Raw genomic sequence first — 15,623 nt, 5'->3', positions numbered from 1 at the left:
TTGCAGCGATTTTTTAAAAGATTACTAATCCCAATTTCTTGAGGGAAATTCGGGTGAGTAATAATCGCTGTCCTTGACAGTGAAATCATTCCTGTGAAAAAAGTTAAAACAAAAATGCACCCATGAATTTTGACCATCCATGTCCAGTGATCGTTTCTTGGTTTAGTGCGGTGGACTTCTCCAGGTGCTATCTACTGATTGTCAGGTGATGTGATTTTCTCAGCATTATTGCCTTGGTTTTTCAGCTCTGAACAGTGAATATTTTGGCTCTGTAATGCTTCATGTTGGCCTTCAGTAATGGCCTCGGAAATCAGGGGGTGATCCCCCCCAGCCTTGCTTATGGCGTACTTCCCGCTATACCCGAAAATAGCTGGCGAGCTCTTAAACAGGGTTGACGCCGGGCACTGAATGCAATGCTCCTGACCCATGGCGCCCGAAGAAATCTGGATTTCGCCCTTGCTGACCGTGAACCAGACTCGCATGTTTCAATTAATATTTAAACTCATTTAAATATATGCAGCTGACTTCCAGTGACGATGATGTGCTGAGCAGTCGCACGTCAGGTGGCTCTCGTCCCGTAGATCAGAAAAATAGCCACTTTTTAAAGAAGACCCGCCAGAAAATGTGGCAACTCATTCCCCAACCTTAATAAGATGGAGGAAGGAAGAAAGTGGGAGAAAATAATTTTTTTAAAGTGCCTGGAAAAAGCAGCCATGAACAAACCCCCCCCCCCCCTTTCCCTGCACCGGGGGTGGGGGGGGGGGAAGCTAGAGGGCATCCTTATCGGAGGCACTAAGGGAGCACCAGCTGGAGATAAATGCAGAGATAAAAGCACACATGCAGGCCGCAGTGAAGGAAGGGTGCCGAAACTCTGCCTCAAATACATCTTGCCCTGAGCAAAGTGGCGAAGAGACTGGAAGCCCAAGAGGCAATCATCAAGGACATGGAGAAAGCCGCGACCGACCAGAGCGATCGGATCGTGGCGCTGGAGAAAGAGGTGGGAGGTTGGTCGCGACGCAGGGCAACCTGAGGGGTAAAGTTGAGGACCAGGTGAACCACTCAAGGAGGCAAAACCCGCGGATTGTGGGACTACCGGAAGGAAGTGAGGGTTGGAACCCCACAAACTACATATGGCCCAGATGCTGGGCAACCTGTTGGGAAGGGAGACTTTATGCAACCCACCAGAAATAGACAGGGCACACTGGTCACTGCGCCCGAAACCAAAAGCCGTGGAACAACCGGGGGCAGTAATAGCCAAACTGCACCGGTACCAGGACAGAGAAAGAATCCTGCACTGGGCCAGGCAGTCCGAGAGAGTCTCCCCACCCCCCCGCCAAACACATCCTGAACGACAAGCAGCAAGCCAACACCTGAGACCACTTCGCATGAGAGATCTTAAATTTTTTTAAAAATCTTTATTGTCACAAGTAAGCTTACATTAACACTGCAATTATGTTATTGTGAAAAGCTCCTTTTCGTGAGATCGTGATCTTGTTCAACAGCAGCAGAAAAGGGAAAGCGGGGTGGCAAGCGAGAGGAGTGCAGGGTAAGATGGGGAAAGATCGGGCAGGAACTACAGAGGGCAGGCAAGGGAGAAGCCAGACCGTAAACCCCGGGAGGAGGGTCGCCACACTAGTGGGAAAGCTAACGCTGGGCACATGCAGCAGTTAAAGGCCGCGGCGGACCCCCGACAGGGTGAACAGCACCAGGCAGGGGGGGAAACAAACAGTGGGGATGGGGCAGCAAAGGAGGAAAAGAGCTGGGGAAAGGGGTACAGAGGGGGGAGCACGGGAAAGGGAGCTGGGGTACATAGGGAAAGGGGAAAAAACAGGACCATAACGAAAGCGGCAATATGGCTACAAAGGAAAGCAAGCAACCCCTAATACGGTCTCTGGACGAAGGGAGATCCCAGAGTGCAGGGGCCGACCCACCTGGTGGACGCACAGTTGGCAGCCATGTTGAGTGTCCCTGGACAATGGGAAACCCTGGAGTGGAGGGACATATCCACATGGCGGATGCTCTGTTGGTGGCCATGTTGGGTGTCCCCTGGACAAAGGGATACCCTGGAGCGCAGGGACCCGACCATATGGTGAAAGCAGTAACAGTGGCCATCTTGGACGGCCCCCGAACAAAGGGAAACCCCGGAGTGCAGGGACATGTCCGCCAGGTAATTATGGTTAATCCCACAGGAGCAGGGGGGGGGAACAAAAGACCACCACCAGGATAGTCATCTGGAAGCCAGGGGTTTAACGGCTCAGTGAAAAGATCCAGAGACTTCACCCACCTTAGAAACGTGAAAGCCGACACAGTCGTCCTTCAAGAGACACACCTGAGAGAGCAGGACCGACTGCAGATAAGGAAGGGCTGGGTGGGACACGTCTAACCATTCCTGCTACGGGACGAGGGCCATGGGGGTGGCAATACTGGTCAATAAGAGGACGATGTTTAAGGTGACGAACCCAGGTTACGGACCCAGGGGGACAGTACATCAGGGTCCGCGGGACCCTAGACATGGCACCGGTAGTACTTGTCAACGTGTACGCTCCCAACTGGGATGACATGAAATTCATTAAAAAGACCATGGTGGAAATCCCCGACCTAGCGGCGCACTGACTGATCATGGGACGGGACTTTAACTGTGACCAAGTCCCAATTACAGACAGGTGAAACCCCAAAACAGGGCAGACCTCAAACATGGCGAAGAACTCGATCGTTTTATGGAGCAGATGGGGGCGGTGAACCCTTGGAGCTTCACCCATCCTGGGGAGAAAGAGTTCTCTTCTCCCCAGTGCACAGCGTATACTCGAGGATCAACTTCTTTGTGGTGGGGAAATCGGTGCTTCCAGGACTGGTCAAAGCAGAATACTCCGCAATTGTAATCTCCGACTATGCTCCACATTATATCGATGTGAGGTTGGAGACAGGCAGTGCCCGACGCCCCACATGGAGGTTGGACACTGTGCTACTGACCAACAAGGTCTTCAGCGAGAATGTATCACAGGCCATAGCTGACTATACAAAAAAACAATCAAAGCAGGGAGGTCTCACTCTCCACGCTCTGGGACGCGCTAAAGGCCTTGACTAGAGGGGAAGTTATCACGTTTAAAGTGCGCAGAGACAGGGAGGAGAGAGCTGCGAGGCAGCAGTTGGCCAACTCCACACTGCAGGTAGACCGTAAATACTCCGAGGCCCCGACCATAGATCTCCTGGCAGAGAGGAAAAAGCTACAAATGGACGTTGACCTGCTCTCCACGAGGAAAGTGGTACACCAACTATGCCAGGCATGGGGGACCCTGTATGAATACGGAGACAAAGCCAACCGCCTGCTGGCACACCAGCTGAGAAAGCAGGCAGCCACTAGAGAGATTGCGCAAACTGGAGACAGCAGAGCCACATTGGAAACAGACCCAGACAAAGTTAACAAAACCTTTGATGCCTTTTACCAGGGGCTGTACACCTCAGAACCCCCACCAGGGGACTCGGGGATGAAACAGTTCCTCAACGGACTGGACATGCCAGCTGTGGGTGAGGACCGAAAATGGGGCCTGGAAGCACCACTAGAACTGGGAGAAATCATGGAGAGTATTAGCTCCATGCAGGCGGGGAACAGACAGGTTCCTGACAGCACTGGCCCCGCACCTGCGGGAGATGTTCACAGACTCGCTGGCAAGGGGCACACTGCCACCTATGCTAGCAGAAGCCTCAATCTCGCTAACACCTAAGAAAGACTGAATGCAGTTCCTACAGACCCATCTCACTACTAAACGTAGACGGTAAAATACTGGCCAAGATCCAAACCAAAAGGCTGGAGAACTGTGTTCCAGAGGTGGTTGCAGAGGACCAAACCGGCTTTGTCAAAGGTAGACAGCTAATATCCAACATCAGGCACCTGCTGAACGTGATCATGACACCATCCAGGGAGAGAACACCTGAGGTGATCGTCTCCCTGGACGCAGAAAAGGCCTTCGGCAGATTCGAGCGGAAGTACCTCATCGAGGTACTGGAGCGGTTCAGGCTTGGAACAGTGTTTACCTCCTGGGTGAATCTCCTGTACAACGCTCCCATGGCGAGAGTATGGACAAACAACGCCAGCTCCCAGTACATCCAGCTGCACAGGGGCACCAGGCAGGGATGCCCGTTATCCCCACTGCTGTCCGTCCCAGCGATCGAACCACTAGCAATCAAACACAGAACCAGGGACTGGTTTAGCACAGTGGGCGAAACATATGGCTTGTAATGCAGAACAAGACCAGCAGTGCGAGTTCAGTTCCCGTACCGGCCTCCCCGAATAGGCGCCAGAATGTGGCGACTAGGGGCTTTTCACAGTAACTTCATTGAAGCCTACTTGTGACAATAAACTATTATTATTATTGAACAGCAAGGATCCAGAGGGGCGGCAGAGAGCACAAAGTCTCACTCTATGCGGATGACCTGCTCCTCTACATCTCGGACCCACAAAGCATCATGGAAGGAATCACCGCGCTCCTGAAAGAATTTGGTGCCTTCTGGGGCTACAAACTCAACATGACCAAAAGCGAGACCTTCCCGGTGAACCCGCAAGGGGGAGGGACAGCACTGGTGGGACTGCCGTTTAAACAAGCCCGAAATAAATTCTGCTACCTGGGGATCTAAATCACTCATGACTGGACGGGGCTTCACAAGTGGAACCTGACAAGCCTGACCGAGGAAGTCAAAAAGGATCTGCAGAGATGGAACACATTTCCACTCTCTCTCGTGGGGAGAGTGCAGACGATCAAACTGAACGGGCTGCCCCGCTATCGTATCTTTTCCTACTTAGATCCATCCCGATCTATATCCCCAAGGCTTTTTTCAACTCACTGGAGAAGTTGATCATGGCGTTTGTATGGGGGGGGGGGGGGGGGGAGAATGCTAGGTCCCAAAGAAGGTCCTAGAAAAACAAAGTCCAGAGAGGGGCTAGCCCTCCCAAACCTACAGTACTACCACTGGGCAGCGACAGCAGAACGAGTAAGGGGATGGATTAAGGAGCCAGAAGCCAAGTGGGTGCGCGCAGAGGAGGTCTCCTGTAGGGGGACCTCTCTCCGGTTCCTCGCCATGGCTGCACTCCCATCCCCACCCAAAAACATTCCAGCAGCCCAGTGGTGGTAACCACCCTCCAGACCTGGAACCAGCTACGCCAACAATTCGGCCTGACCGAAATGTCCGACAAAGCCCCCATCTGCAACAACCGTAGGTTCGCGCCAGTGCTCACGGACGCTACCTTTAAAAGTTGGAGACAGACTGGGGGTCACTGACAGTCACGGACCTATACACCGATGGCAGGGTCAGAACACTGGACGAACTGATGAAGAGATTCCAGCTTGCTAAGGGCAACAAACACAGATACCTGCAGCTTAAAAAGTTCCTATGGAAGGAGACAAGGACGTACCCACGACCACTGCAACGGACGCTACTGAAAGAACTACTGGACGCAGACATTCTAGGTAGAGGAAACTGTAGTGACATGTACGAGCGACTGTTAAAGAGGGCTGAGACTGTACAGTACACGAGGAGCAGGAAGTGGGAGGAAAACATGGGGCTTGAAATAGATTAGGGTCTCTGGAGCGGAGTACTACATAGGGTCAACTCCATCTCCACGTGCGCAAGACTCAATCTCACGCAACTAATAGTGGTATATGGAGCCCGGTTAACAAGAACCCGAATGAATAGGTTCTTCCCGAAGGTGGAGGACAGATTTGAACGGTGCCAAGGAGGCCTGGTCAACTGCGCCCACATGTTCTGGTCTTGCCACAGACTTGCTGGGTACTGGACAGCCTTTTTCGTGGCAATGTACAAAGTGGTGGGAATGAGGCTGGAGCCATGTCTGAGAGTGGCGGTCTTCGGGGTATCCGATCAGCCAGATCTTTTCATGGGGAGAAGGATGAATGCCCCTGCCTTTGCCTCCCTGATTGCCCGCCGCAGAATCCTGCTCGGCTGGCGGTCAGCAGCACCACCTAAAACTGCAGACTGGCTGTCCAAATGGAGAAAATCAAATTCTCCAACCAAGAGGTGGGGGAAGATGGCTTCCTCAAAACATAGAAACCATTCACTGGGACCTGTTTGTGGCCAACAAACAAATAAACAAGTAGCCAAGAGCCAGGGGAAAGTAGCCAAGACATGATGGAAGGGCGGGGGGAGCGGGCAAGAGGGAGTAGCCAAACACAGCAGAAAATAAAGTGGAGTAGCAGCGAGGGAGGGGGGGCGGGCGGGGGGGGGGGGGGTCAGGGAGGGAGGAAGGTCGCGGGAAGGAGAACAACAGAGGGGAGCCAGAAGGGAGGAAAGAGGAGGGAACACAAACTGTGGAGAGAGCACAGGAAACGACAACGACCACAACAAGCATAGCAAGGAGAAAGAAAGAAGAAGAAGAATGAATGACAGACGGCCGAAACTGAGGCAAGTAGCAAATGGGCAAAAAAAAGAAAGAAAACCGACCAAGAGATGCAAGCGACATCAGGGGCATCACCCAGGTACCCCTTCCACCCTGTTTGGTTTTGCTTGTTTTGTATATTACAAAAAAGAGAAGAGGGGGGCAGTGAATGCTCCCCCCCCCCCCACCCTTACTGACATGTGTAATGCAATTATTCTTGCTTCTTTGTATATAAACGTCCTCTGAGTTTTTTTCTCCCCTTGTTTCTTGTTTGTAATTTTTAGTCTTTATTTCTTTTTGGTTTCTCGATGTGTACATTTGTAAGTATACCATGTATAAAACCCAATAACATTTTTTAATTATATGCAGCCGTTTGAGACTTCTGGGGTTCATTGGCCCCACCGGCACAGCGTGAGGCCGGCGCAAATCAGTACTCGTCTCTGGGGGCATTCAAAGGCCATTGGAGACCCCCCCCCCCGGTGGTCATGAACAGGGCAGGGGAGTGGCAACCTGACACTCCTGCAGTGCCGATTCTGGGTCTGAGGGGGGCCATGGCCATGAAAAGGGGGGGGGGGGTGGAGGCATGAACGGGTGTATGAAGGGCGGGGGCATGAAGAGGATATGTGTAGGGAGATATAAAGAGGGGTATGAAGGGTCGAGGTATGAAGGGTGGGGACATGAAGGGGAGTATGAAGATGGAGGGCCTGACGTGGGAGGGTGGACTGAAAGAACGAGTACCCTAAAAGGTGGGGGGCCCTTAATGGGCTTGGATCGCTTATGAGGGAGGGGGTGCAGGCCTGATGCCGATACGGATAGTTGGGGGTGGGACTAGGTCACCCTTGTGACTGATTTTGGGGAGGGGGTGGTGGGTGACGTGGACATTTATAATTTAGAGATGGGCGGGGGAGGTTCTTCTTCCAGGGTCAAGGGTTGGAGGTGTTGCACATGTCTGCGGGGATCCGGATGTCCGAGGGTTGGGGGTGGGCATCCTTTAAAAAGGGCTCCTCCATCTCTGAGGAGCTGATCCTGTTGGGCCCCCCATCTCTGAGGAGCCGGTCCTGTTGGACTCCTCCCTGCACCCCCATCTCTGAGGAGCCGGTCTTGTTGGACTCTCCCATCTCTGAGGAGCCGGTCTTGTTGGACTCTCCCATCTCTTGAGGAGCCAGTCCTGTTGGACACCCCATCTCTGAGGAGCCGGTCTTGTTGGACTCCCCCATCTCTGAGGAGCCGGTCTTGTTGGACCATACATCTATTTTGACATTTAATCTCTCTTGCCTTCCAGTCTATTGCAGATCTCCCCTTTTCTTCCCCTCCGTCGGCACCACTTTAAAATGTTACATCTCTAACTTTCCAGCTCTGACAAAAGGTAATCAACTTGAAATGTGCCAGAGAAGCTGCCCGACTTGCACAATATATCCAACATTTTCATTATCTTGCCTATACTTCAATTATTTCCTCTATATCTTTTACTCAATCCAATCCAGCATAGGACAGATTATTCCTTCAACTGGGATAAAGGAGTGCGAGGAACCCAAGGAGAGAAATGTTCATATGGAGGTAGAATTTCAAAGAATGACACTATCAAGTGATTTTGACATTCAACAGTAAAGGGCTGTTTTCTCACCTCAGCAATAGAGCTCACAGTTGCTTTCTATTGTATTAGGGGGCTGGTTTACCTTTTCTTCATGATATTGTCCTAATTCTAAACTACCTGTTTGAAAGGAAATTTGGAATTGGATTTGGAGTCTTGTAAAAACATAAGCTATGAAAATTGCAAGTTAATACAGTTGAAGTTAAAGCTATTCAATTTAAGCATGTCCTTGTCTTTTTTGATTGTCTGGGAATCCAGAAACACATTAACCTTGCTTAAAATTCTCCAACCAACTGCCTGAGACCTCCTGTGTGCTCTTAGTATCTGCCAGATGTTGGAATGCACAGCCCTTTAAAGATACCATCATTTATTGAGGCCTAGAGAATTTAAGCATGAATTCCCAAAAGAGTTAAGAACCCTCAAGTGCAAGGCACTACTGGCTGAAATATCCCAACTGAACTTCCAAGCTTCATTAAAAAAACAGACTGGCACTACCATTACTAATCATATTCCCTCGAGGTAATTTATGCTTGGAGTCCACTACCAACTAGCAAAAATGGGCATATGCCTAGCTCTGTGAATGTGGTCAATGAATTTTATGTGCAGGATCACCATGTTCTGATCTCACATTGATGTTGAACAGACGTTAAAAATACATGCTTAACTGAGACTCCCACTTGTTTCTTTCCCCCAAACCCTACCCCCACCCCCACCCCCACCAATCTTCCGGTTCGGAGTCTGCGCATGAGCACAGTGGCGACCTCCAGCGGCCGCGTCGAGCTCCATGGCGGACTCGGACCACGGAGCCAGACAGAGAAAAGAGCCCCCACCCCTGCCCCCGTTCGGCCGCGCTCCTGAGCATCAAACTGCGGATCTAATCCCCGGCAGCCTATAAGGCCCCCCTGGCCTCCAATCCCCCTCGCCCGATTACGGCGTCAAAGTTGATTCTCAGTCCTCGCACCGGCTGCGATTTCGGCGCAGGGTTGCGGAGAATCCAGCCCATGATATAGGAACGGTAACTATGTGCAAATGTGTCTTAGAATTGTGAGAACTTAATGTTCAAATATACAGTGTTCAGAAAAGATGGGGAAGGAAAAAAGAAAGATGAGTGACAGTACTGATTAGTGAAGACATTGTAGTGCTGGAAACAGAATGAGCAAAGACTAAATCCATTTATCTAGAGTTGAGAGGAAAAAGGATGGTTGAACTACTGAGGATATTATATAGGCCTCCAAATAGTGAGAGACAAAGATAGAGGAATAAATCTGCTGGAGAATCTCAGTGATGTGAGAACTTTAGAGTAGTGACACTGGAGAACAATAATTACCCAAATATCAACTATGGTAATGCTAGTGTAAAGGATAAGGAGGGGGAGAAATTTCAGAAATGTGTTCAGGACAACTAATTTCTCATTCCAACTAGAAAGGAGGCATTGCTAAATCTGGTGTTGAGGAATGAGGTGGACCAAGTGTCTGTGGAGGAAAAGTACTTGGGTAAAAGTGACCATTTAATCATAAGGTCTAGATTAGCAGTGGAGAAGAGCCAGGAGAAAAATCTAAATTGGAAAATGCTTAATCTCAATGGGGTGAGCGGGGATCGACCCTGGGTAAAATGGAACCAAAGATTTGATGTGGGTTTTCTCCAGGTACTCCGATTTCCTCCCACAGTCCTAGGATGTACAGGTTAGCGGATTAAGACCAAGGAACAAAGAAAAATACAGCAGAGGAACAGCCCTTCAGCCCTCCAAGCCTGTACCGGTCATGATACCACCCTTGGCCTAAACCTTCAGCACTTCCTTGTGCCGTATCCCTCTATACCCATCCTATCCATGTATTTGTCGAGATGCCTTTTGAACGCCATTAATGTATCTGCTTCCACAACTTCCCCTGGCAACGCATTCCAGGCACTCACCACCCTCTGTGTTTATATTTTTTTAAAAGTCTTGCCTCGCACATTTCCTCTAAACTTTGCCCCACAGACCTTAAACCTATTTTGGCCATGCTAAATTGCCCCTTCGTGTCCAAAGGGTGGGTGGGTTACAGCAGTAGGGCAGGGGAGTGGGCCTAGGTAAGGTGCATTTTCAGAGGGTTTGTGCCAACTTAATGGGCCGACTGGCACTAGGGATTCTATGATTGAAGAGAAAACTAACGGAACAATGGGTGATCTTTAAGCCAGAGGAACCACTGGTCCAAGCCAGATGCATTTCAGCAAGAGAGAAAAGAAAGGGAACTAAAGACAGCATTCCTTGCATGACATGAGAGATCGATAATATGATGTTAAAAAAAAGAGGTTTTATGAACAAAGAACAAACAAAAGTACAGCACAAGAACAGGCCCTTCGGCCCTCCAGGCCTGCGCGACCATGCTGTCAAAACTAAAATCTACATCCCTCTATTCCCATCCTATTTATGTATTTGTCAAGATACCCCTTAAACGTCACTATCGTCCCTGCTTCCACCACCTCCTCCAGCAGCGAGTTCCAGGCACCCACTACTCTCTGTGTAAAAAAAAAAAACTTACTTCATACATCTCCTCTAAACCTTGCCCCTCGCACCTTAAACCTATGCCCCCTAGTAATTGACCCCTCTACCCCCTTGACTATCCACTCTGTCTATGCCCCTCATAATTTTGTAGACCCCTCAACCTCCTTCGTTCCAGTGAGAACAAACCAAGTTCATTGAACCTCTCCTCATAGCTAATGCCGTCCATACCAGGCAACATCCTGGTAAATCTCTTCTGCACCCTCTCTAAAGCCTCCATAGCCTTCTGGTAGTGTGGCGACCAGAATTGAACACTATACTCCAAGTGTGGCCTAACTAAGGTTCTATACAGCTGCAGCATGACTTGCCAATTCTTATACTCAATGCCCAGGCCAATGAAGGCAAGCATGCCGTATGCCTTCTTGACTACCTTCTCCACCTGTGTTGTTCCTTTCAGTGACCTGTGGACCTGTACACCAAGATCTCTCTGACTGTCAATACTCTTGAGGGTTCTACCATTCACTGCATATTCCCTACCTATATTAGACCTTCTAAAATGCATTACCTCACATTTGTCCGGATTAAACTCCATCTGCCAACTTGCCGCCCAAGTCTCCAAACAGTCCAAATCCTGCTGTATCCTCTGACAGTCCTCATCGCTGTCTGCAATTCCACCAACCTTTATGTCGCCTGCAAACTTACGAATCAGACCAGTTGCATTTTCCTCCAAATCATTTATATATACTACGAACAACAAAGGTCCCAGCACTGATCCCTGCAGAACACCACTAGTCACAGCCCTCCAATCAGAAAAGCACCCTTCCATTGACCTAGCCAGTTCTGTATCCAACTTGCCAGCTCACCTCTGATCCTGTGCGACTTCACCTTTTTGTACCAGTCTGCCATGAGGGACCTTGTCAAAGGCCTTACTGATGTCCATAGAGACAACATCCACTGCCCTACCTGCATCCATCATCTTTGTGACCTCCTCGAAAAACTATGATGCATGGGTTAATTCTTCAAGGGTGTGTTGCTCGTTTTAGCCTTAGTTTACTTTATTCTTATTCTGTCACCTTTGCTGATGAGTCGCCAGGTATCTTTCTGATACCGCCACGTGGTTCAAGTCCAAGTAATGATTAATAATGCAACACACCGCTTAGTAAGAGTTAAATCAACACTCATTTATTATATGCAGCAATTAATACTTATACAATAATCCTACTTCTGGACTACTACCTACCACTAAAGGCCAATACTTAACTTTGGAAATGGCCCACCAGGTCAGGGAAACGAATGGTCTTTCGAATTGGTTCTGAGCCTGCAGGATTCAAAAGCTGGTACAAGTCGATAGTCAGGGGCACCTATCTGGTAGCGATCGCTGGAGTAACACTTACAGTTTCTTGTAGAAGGGTCTCGAAGGTTGCGAGCAGGAAGAGAAGGGTCGAGTTGAGCTTGGCCCCTATTCTTATAGTCCCCAGGGGCTTCTCTCCTCTCGGGGCGGACCTTGTACCTGGTTCCAAGTGATTGGACTTGGTCCCAATCACCTGGTTCGATATGCTCCAATACTGGAGCGATTCCTTGATCGGGGGGTGGTCGTTTACCTTTCTTTGTGTTAGCCCCTGCTGGCGCCGAAAGGTCTGGGTCGGCTTTCAATTGCTAATTTGTAGCAATTGTTCCTGGGGATGGCTGATTAAAATGCAGATGGCTGGGTTGTTGTGATGTTGATGGCCGCAGGTATCGGTCTGGACTGACTTCCCCAGAGGCGAATACACTGTTTTACCTGCAGCTGTCCGTTTGAGTCCTGTTGGCTGATTTTCCCATCAGCCTCTTCCGTTCGCCATTTTAAATTGGGGTTTGACCACTCTAATTGGGAATCAGCCATTTTATGTGGCTCCAGGTGGACCTGGCCAAATGCAGCAAATTGAGATGGGAAGCGAAGAGGAGAAAAGACTGACAAAGAGAGAACAAACTGGCAGTTAACATAAAAGGGAACCCAAAAATCCTACACTGACATGCAAACTATAAATGGCTATTAAGAGATTGAGTGGAGCAAATTAGGGACAAAGAGGATGAGAAATGGGTAGAAGTTCAGGGCAAGGCAAGAATACTTGAATAGTTTGTCATCACTGCTTCTACCAATATTTTGTTGGCATACTTCCTTAGTAAACATTGATAATACAGAGGTAATGAATGAAAATTGATTGGAGCATATACTGGAAAGACTGGAAGTGCTTACGAGTATAAATTACCTAGGGCAGCATGGCGGCGTAGTGGGTTAGCCCTGCTGCCTCACAGCGCCGATGGCCCAGGTTCGATCCCGGCTCTGGGTCACTGTCCATGTGGAGTTTGCACATTTCTTCCCATGTTGGCGTGGGTTTCACCCCCACAACCCAAAGATGTGCAGGCTAGGTGGATTGGCCACACTAAATTGCCCCTTAATTGGAAAAAATGAATTGGGTACTCTAAATTTAAAAAAGAAAAAATAAAAGAGTATAAATTGCCTAGTTCAGATGACTCGCATCTCCGGGTTATGAAAGGAAATAGGAGTGGAGATAGCAGAAGGACTTGCCATAAACTGAGTATGTCCAGAGAAGATTGGATGGTGACAGAGCGTTGGAGAGTGGCGAACGTGACACATCTATTCAAGAAAGGTTGTAAGGAACGAAAGAGAAAATGCTGGAAAATCTCAGCAAGTCTGGCAGCATCTGTAGGGAGAGAAAAGAGCTAACGTTTTGAGTCCGATGACTCTTTGTCAAAGCTAACAGACAGAGAAAGTGGGAAATATTTATACTGTGGAGTGAGAATGAAAGATGAGTCAATTGCCACAGAAACCCAGGGAAAACGGGTGCTAATGGCCACAGAAACCAAGGGGAAAAAGTGCTAATGGCAGTCCCAGAGAGAACAAAAGATGAGAAAAGGTCAAACAGCAGAGAAACTAACATCAGAGGATGAACTAAAGATGAGGGGGGAGGGGAAGGGGAAAGCAAAGAGGAGAAAGATTAAGGAAAGCTGGATAAGATTGGGGGGGGTATTAAATATATATTAAGAAAGAAAGAAATGGTAAAAGACAGTTAAAATGAAATGAAAACGAACAAATGGGTTGAGGTGGGGTAGAGCTGATCATCTGAAGTTGTTGAATTCGATGTTCAGGCCGGAAGGCTGTAGCGTGCCTAACCGGAAGATGAGATGTTGTTCCTCCAGTTTGCGTTGCGCTTCGCTGGAACATTGCAGCAGGCCAAGAACAGACATGTGGGCATGGGAGCAGGGTCTTTTGTTAAAATGGCAAGCAACAAGAAGGTCAGGGTCCAGAATGCGCACAGACCGAAGATGCTCAGCAAAGCGATCACCCAGTCTGCATGACCTACATCTGTGCTGTTATAATAATAATCTTTATTAGTGTCACAAGTAGCATTACATTCACACCAATTAAGTTACTGTGAAAATCCCATAACTCTTGACTCTTTGTTAACTCTTCAGGCAAGTGTGTTTTAACCTTGTAAAGTTTTCTTTGTTTCCTTCACTAGCCTTCAGATGTGCATACTGTTTCTTTCTTAATCCTGCCCGGAAAACAAGGCCTCAGGCTCCAAGACTTCCAGATTTCAACTTTGAAAAAAGACCACGTCGTGACTCTCAAAGCTCAGTTGGCTCTCAGTCTGCAATAATTGATGGTCAACCTGCTAATGGTATACACTTATGACAAATCTCCGACTTATAATCAAAGCACATTGTAACATTGACAAATTAGTTATACTCAATGAAGGACATTTTACACAAGAATATTCAAAAGCTTTGTTATCAGTAAAATTCTGATTGATATCCCTTCCTATTTATACTGAATTCTACAGATTCTAATTGTACAGATTCTCTTACCACCTCTTCCCCCCCCTCCAACTAAATCAATCACAAATTGGCATTGAGATTTTGTGCAAATTTGTTCCTTCAGATATGAATAGTAAAGTTCATTGTTTTATTTGAGTCACTCTTTGGGATAATGCCTGATCTTGCTTTTCCCTTAATCTGAAGGTGAAAATATAATTTGCACAAACCTAGCACAAGTTTTTGAAAACTGCAATGGGCCAAAAGCATTTGGGCTTTTTTTCTTCATCCTTCCGCTTGATTTTCTTTTACATGTAACCTGCTAGAAGTGCAAGCTAATAACAATACAGCATGGGTAACAGTACATGCAAGACATTAGAGAATGGTGGGCCCAAATGTGCGTCTCCTTCGCCAATGAGATTTAAGCATTGAGAAAGATCCAGGAGTAATGGAGAAGGTGGGTGTATTCGAGACAAATTGGGTAGAGAGAGAACGATGAGAAAAATAAATATTGGGTTAAGAGAAAAAAGAGACAAAGGAAAAGTAAGAAAAAATATGATTTAAAGTTTGTCATTAAAAAATCTGAACAACTTACTACTAATAATCTTTATTGTCACAAGTAGGCTTACATTAATACTGCAATGAAGTTTGAAAAGCCCCTCATCACCATATTCTGGCGCCTGATCGTGACACGGGAGAATTCAGAATGTCCAATCCGCCCAACAGCACGTCTCTCTGGACTTGTGGGAGGAAACTGGAGCACCTGGAGGAAACCCACGCAGACACGGGTAGAACGTGCAGACAGTGACCCAAGCCGGGAATCAAACCTGGGATCCTGGCATTGTGAAGCAACAGCGCCCGCCACCGTGCCGCCCATATGGGGGGGCAATTCTCTGTCTGTGTTACACCTGCCGCACATCCCGTTTTGCCCGGAGAATAGCGGGAGAAAATTCACTATTTAAATTGTTCCTTATTGAACCAAAGCAGGTGCTTGGAATTGCATTAACAATGATCAGGTTGTCAAGAAAAAGTAATTGTGCTGTTAAGTACCAGCCCTATGTTTCTGTAGTGAATTTACCAAACAATTAATTTGTAAAACCATAAACATTGTACAAATAACAGGATATCTCAGGACATGATGCCGCTGTGCAAAACAAACTGCAGAAGTTTTCTGGCAGGTTCCGGCGATTGAGCAAGGATTACAAATATACCTTGGGAAGTAGAATAGTGGAATGGTGGAGGAGGAGAGAGGCAGGGGAGAGTGGAAAGAATCATATTTTGCAATCATGTAAATGATTGAAAAAGAGGAATTTTAGAATTATAAAGTTGGGATCAAGCGGAAAGAAAATAAA

The 15,623-nt window shown here is 48.0% G+C and overlaps 1 protein-coding gene across 3 annotated transcripts in view; it reads left to right on the top strand.

The window, feature by feature from the left end:
- lnpk (lunapark, ER junction formation factor) overlaps nt 1-15,623 on the top strand; it is a 158,596-nt gene that overhangs the window by 140,883 nt on the left and 2,090 nt on the right. For all 3 annotated transcript variants that reach the window (XM_072476687.1, XM_072476679.1, XM_072476698.1), the window contains exon 12: nt 13,980-14,138. In XM_072476687.1, the coding sequence (XP_072332788.1) occupies nt 13,980-14,138 (159 nt within the window). The remainder of the gene's footprint in view (nt 1-13,979; nt 14,139-15,623) is intronic.

Source organism: Scyliorhinus torazame, chromosome 2 (assembly GCF_047496885.1).
Source record: "Scyliorhinus torazame isolate Kashiwa2021f chromosome 2, sScyTor2.1, whole genome shotgun sequence".
Lineage (NCBI taxonomy): Eukaryota > Metazoa > Chordata > Chondrichthyes > Carcharhiniformes > Scyliorhinidae > Scyliorhinus > Scyliorhinus torazame.
Note: the sequence above shows the minus strand (reverse complement) of the source record. Positions and strands in the feature narration are given on the sequence as shown.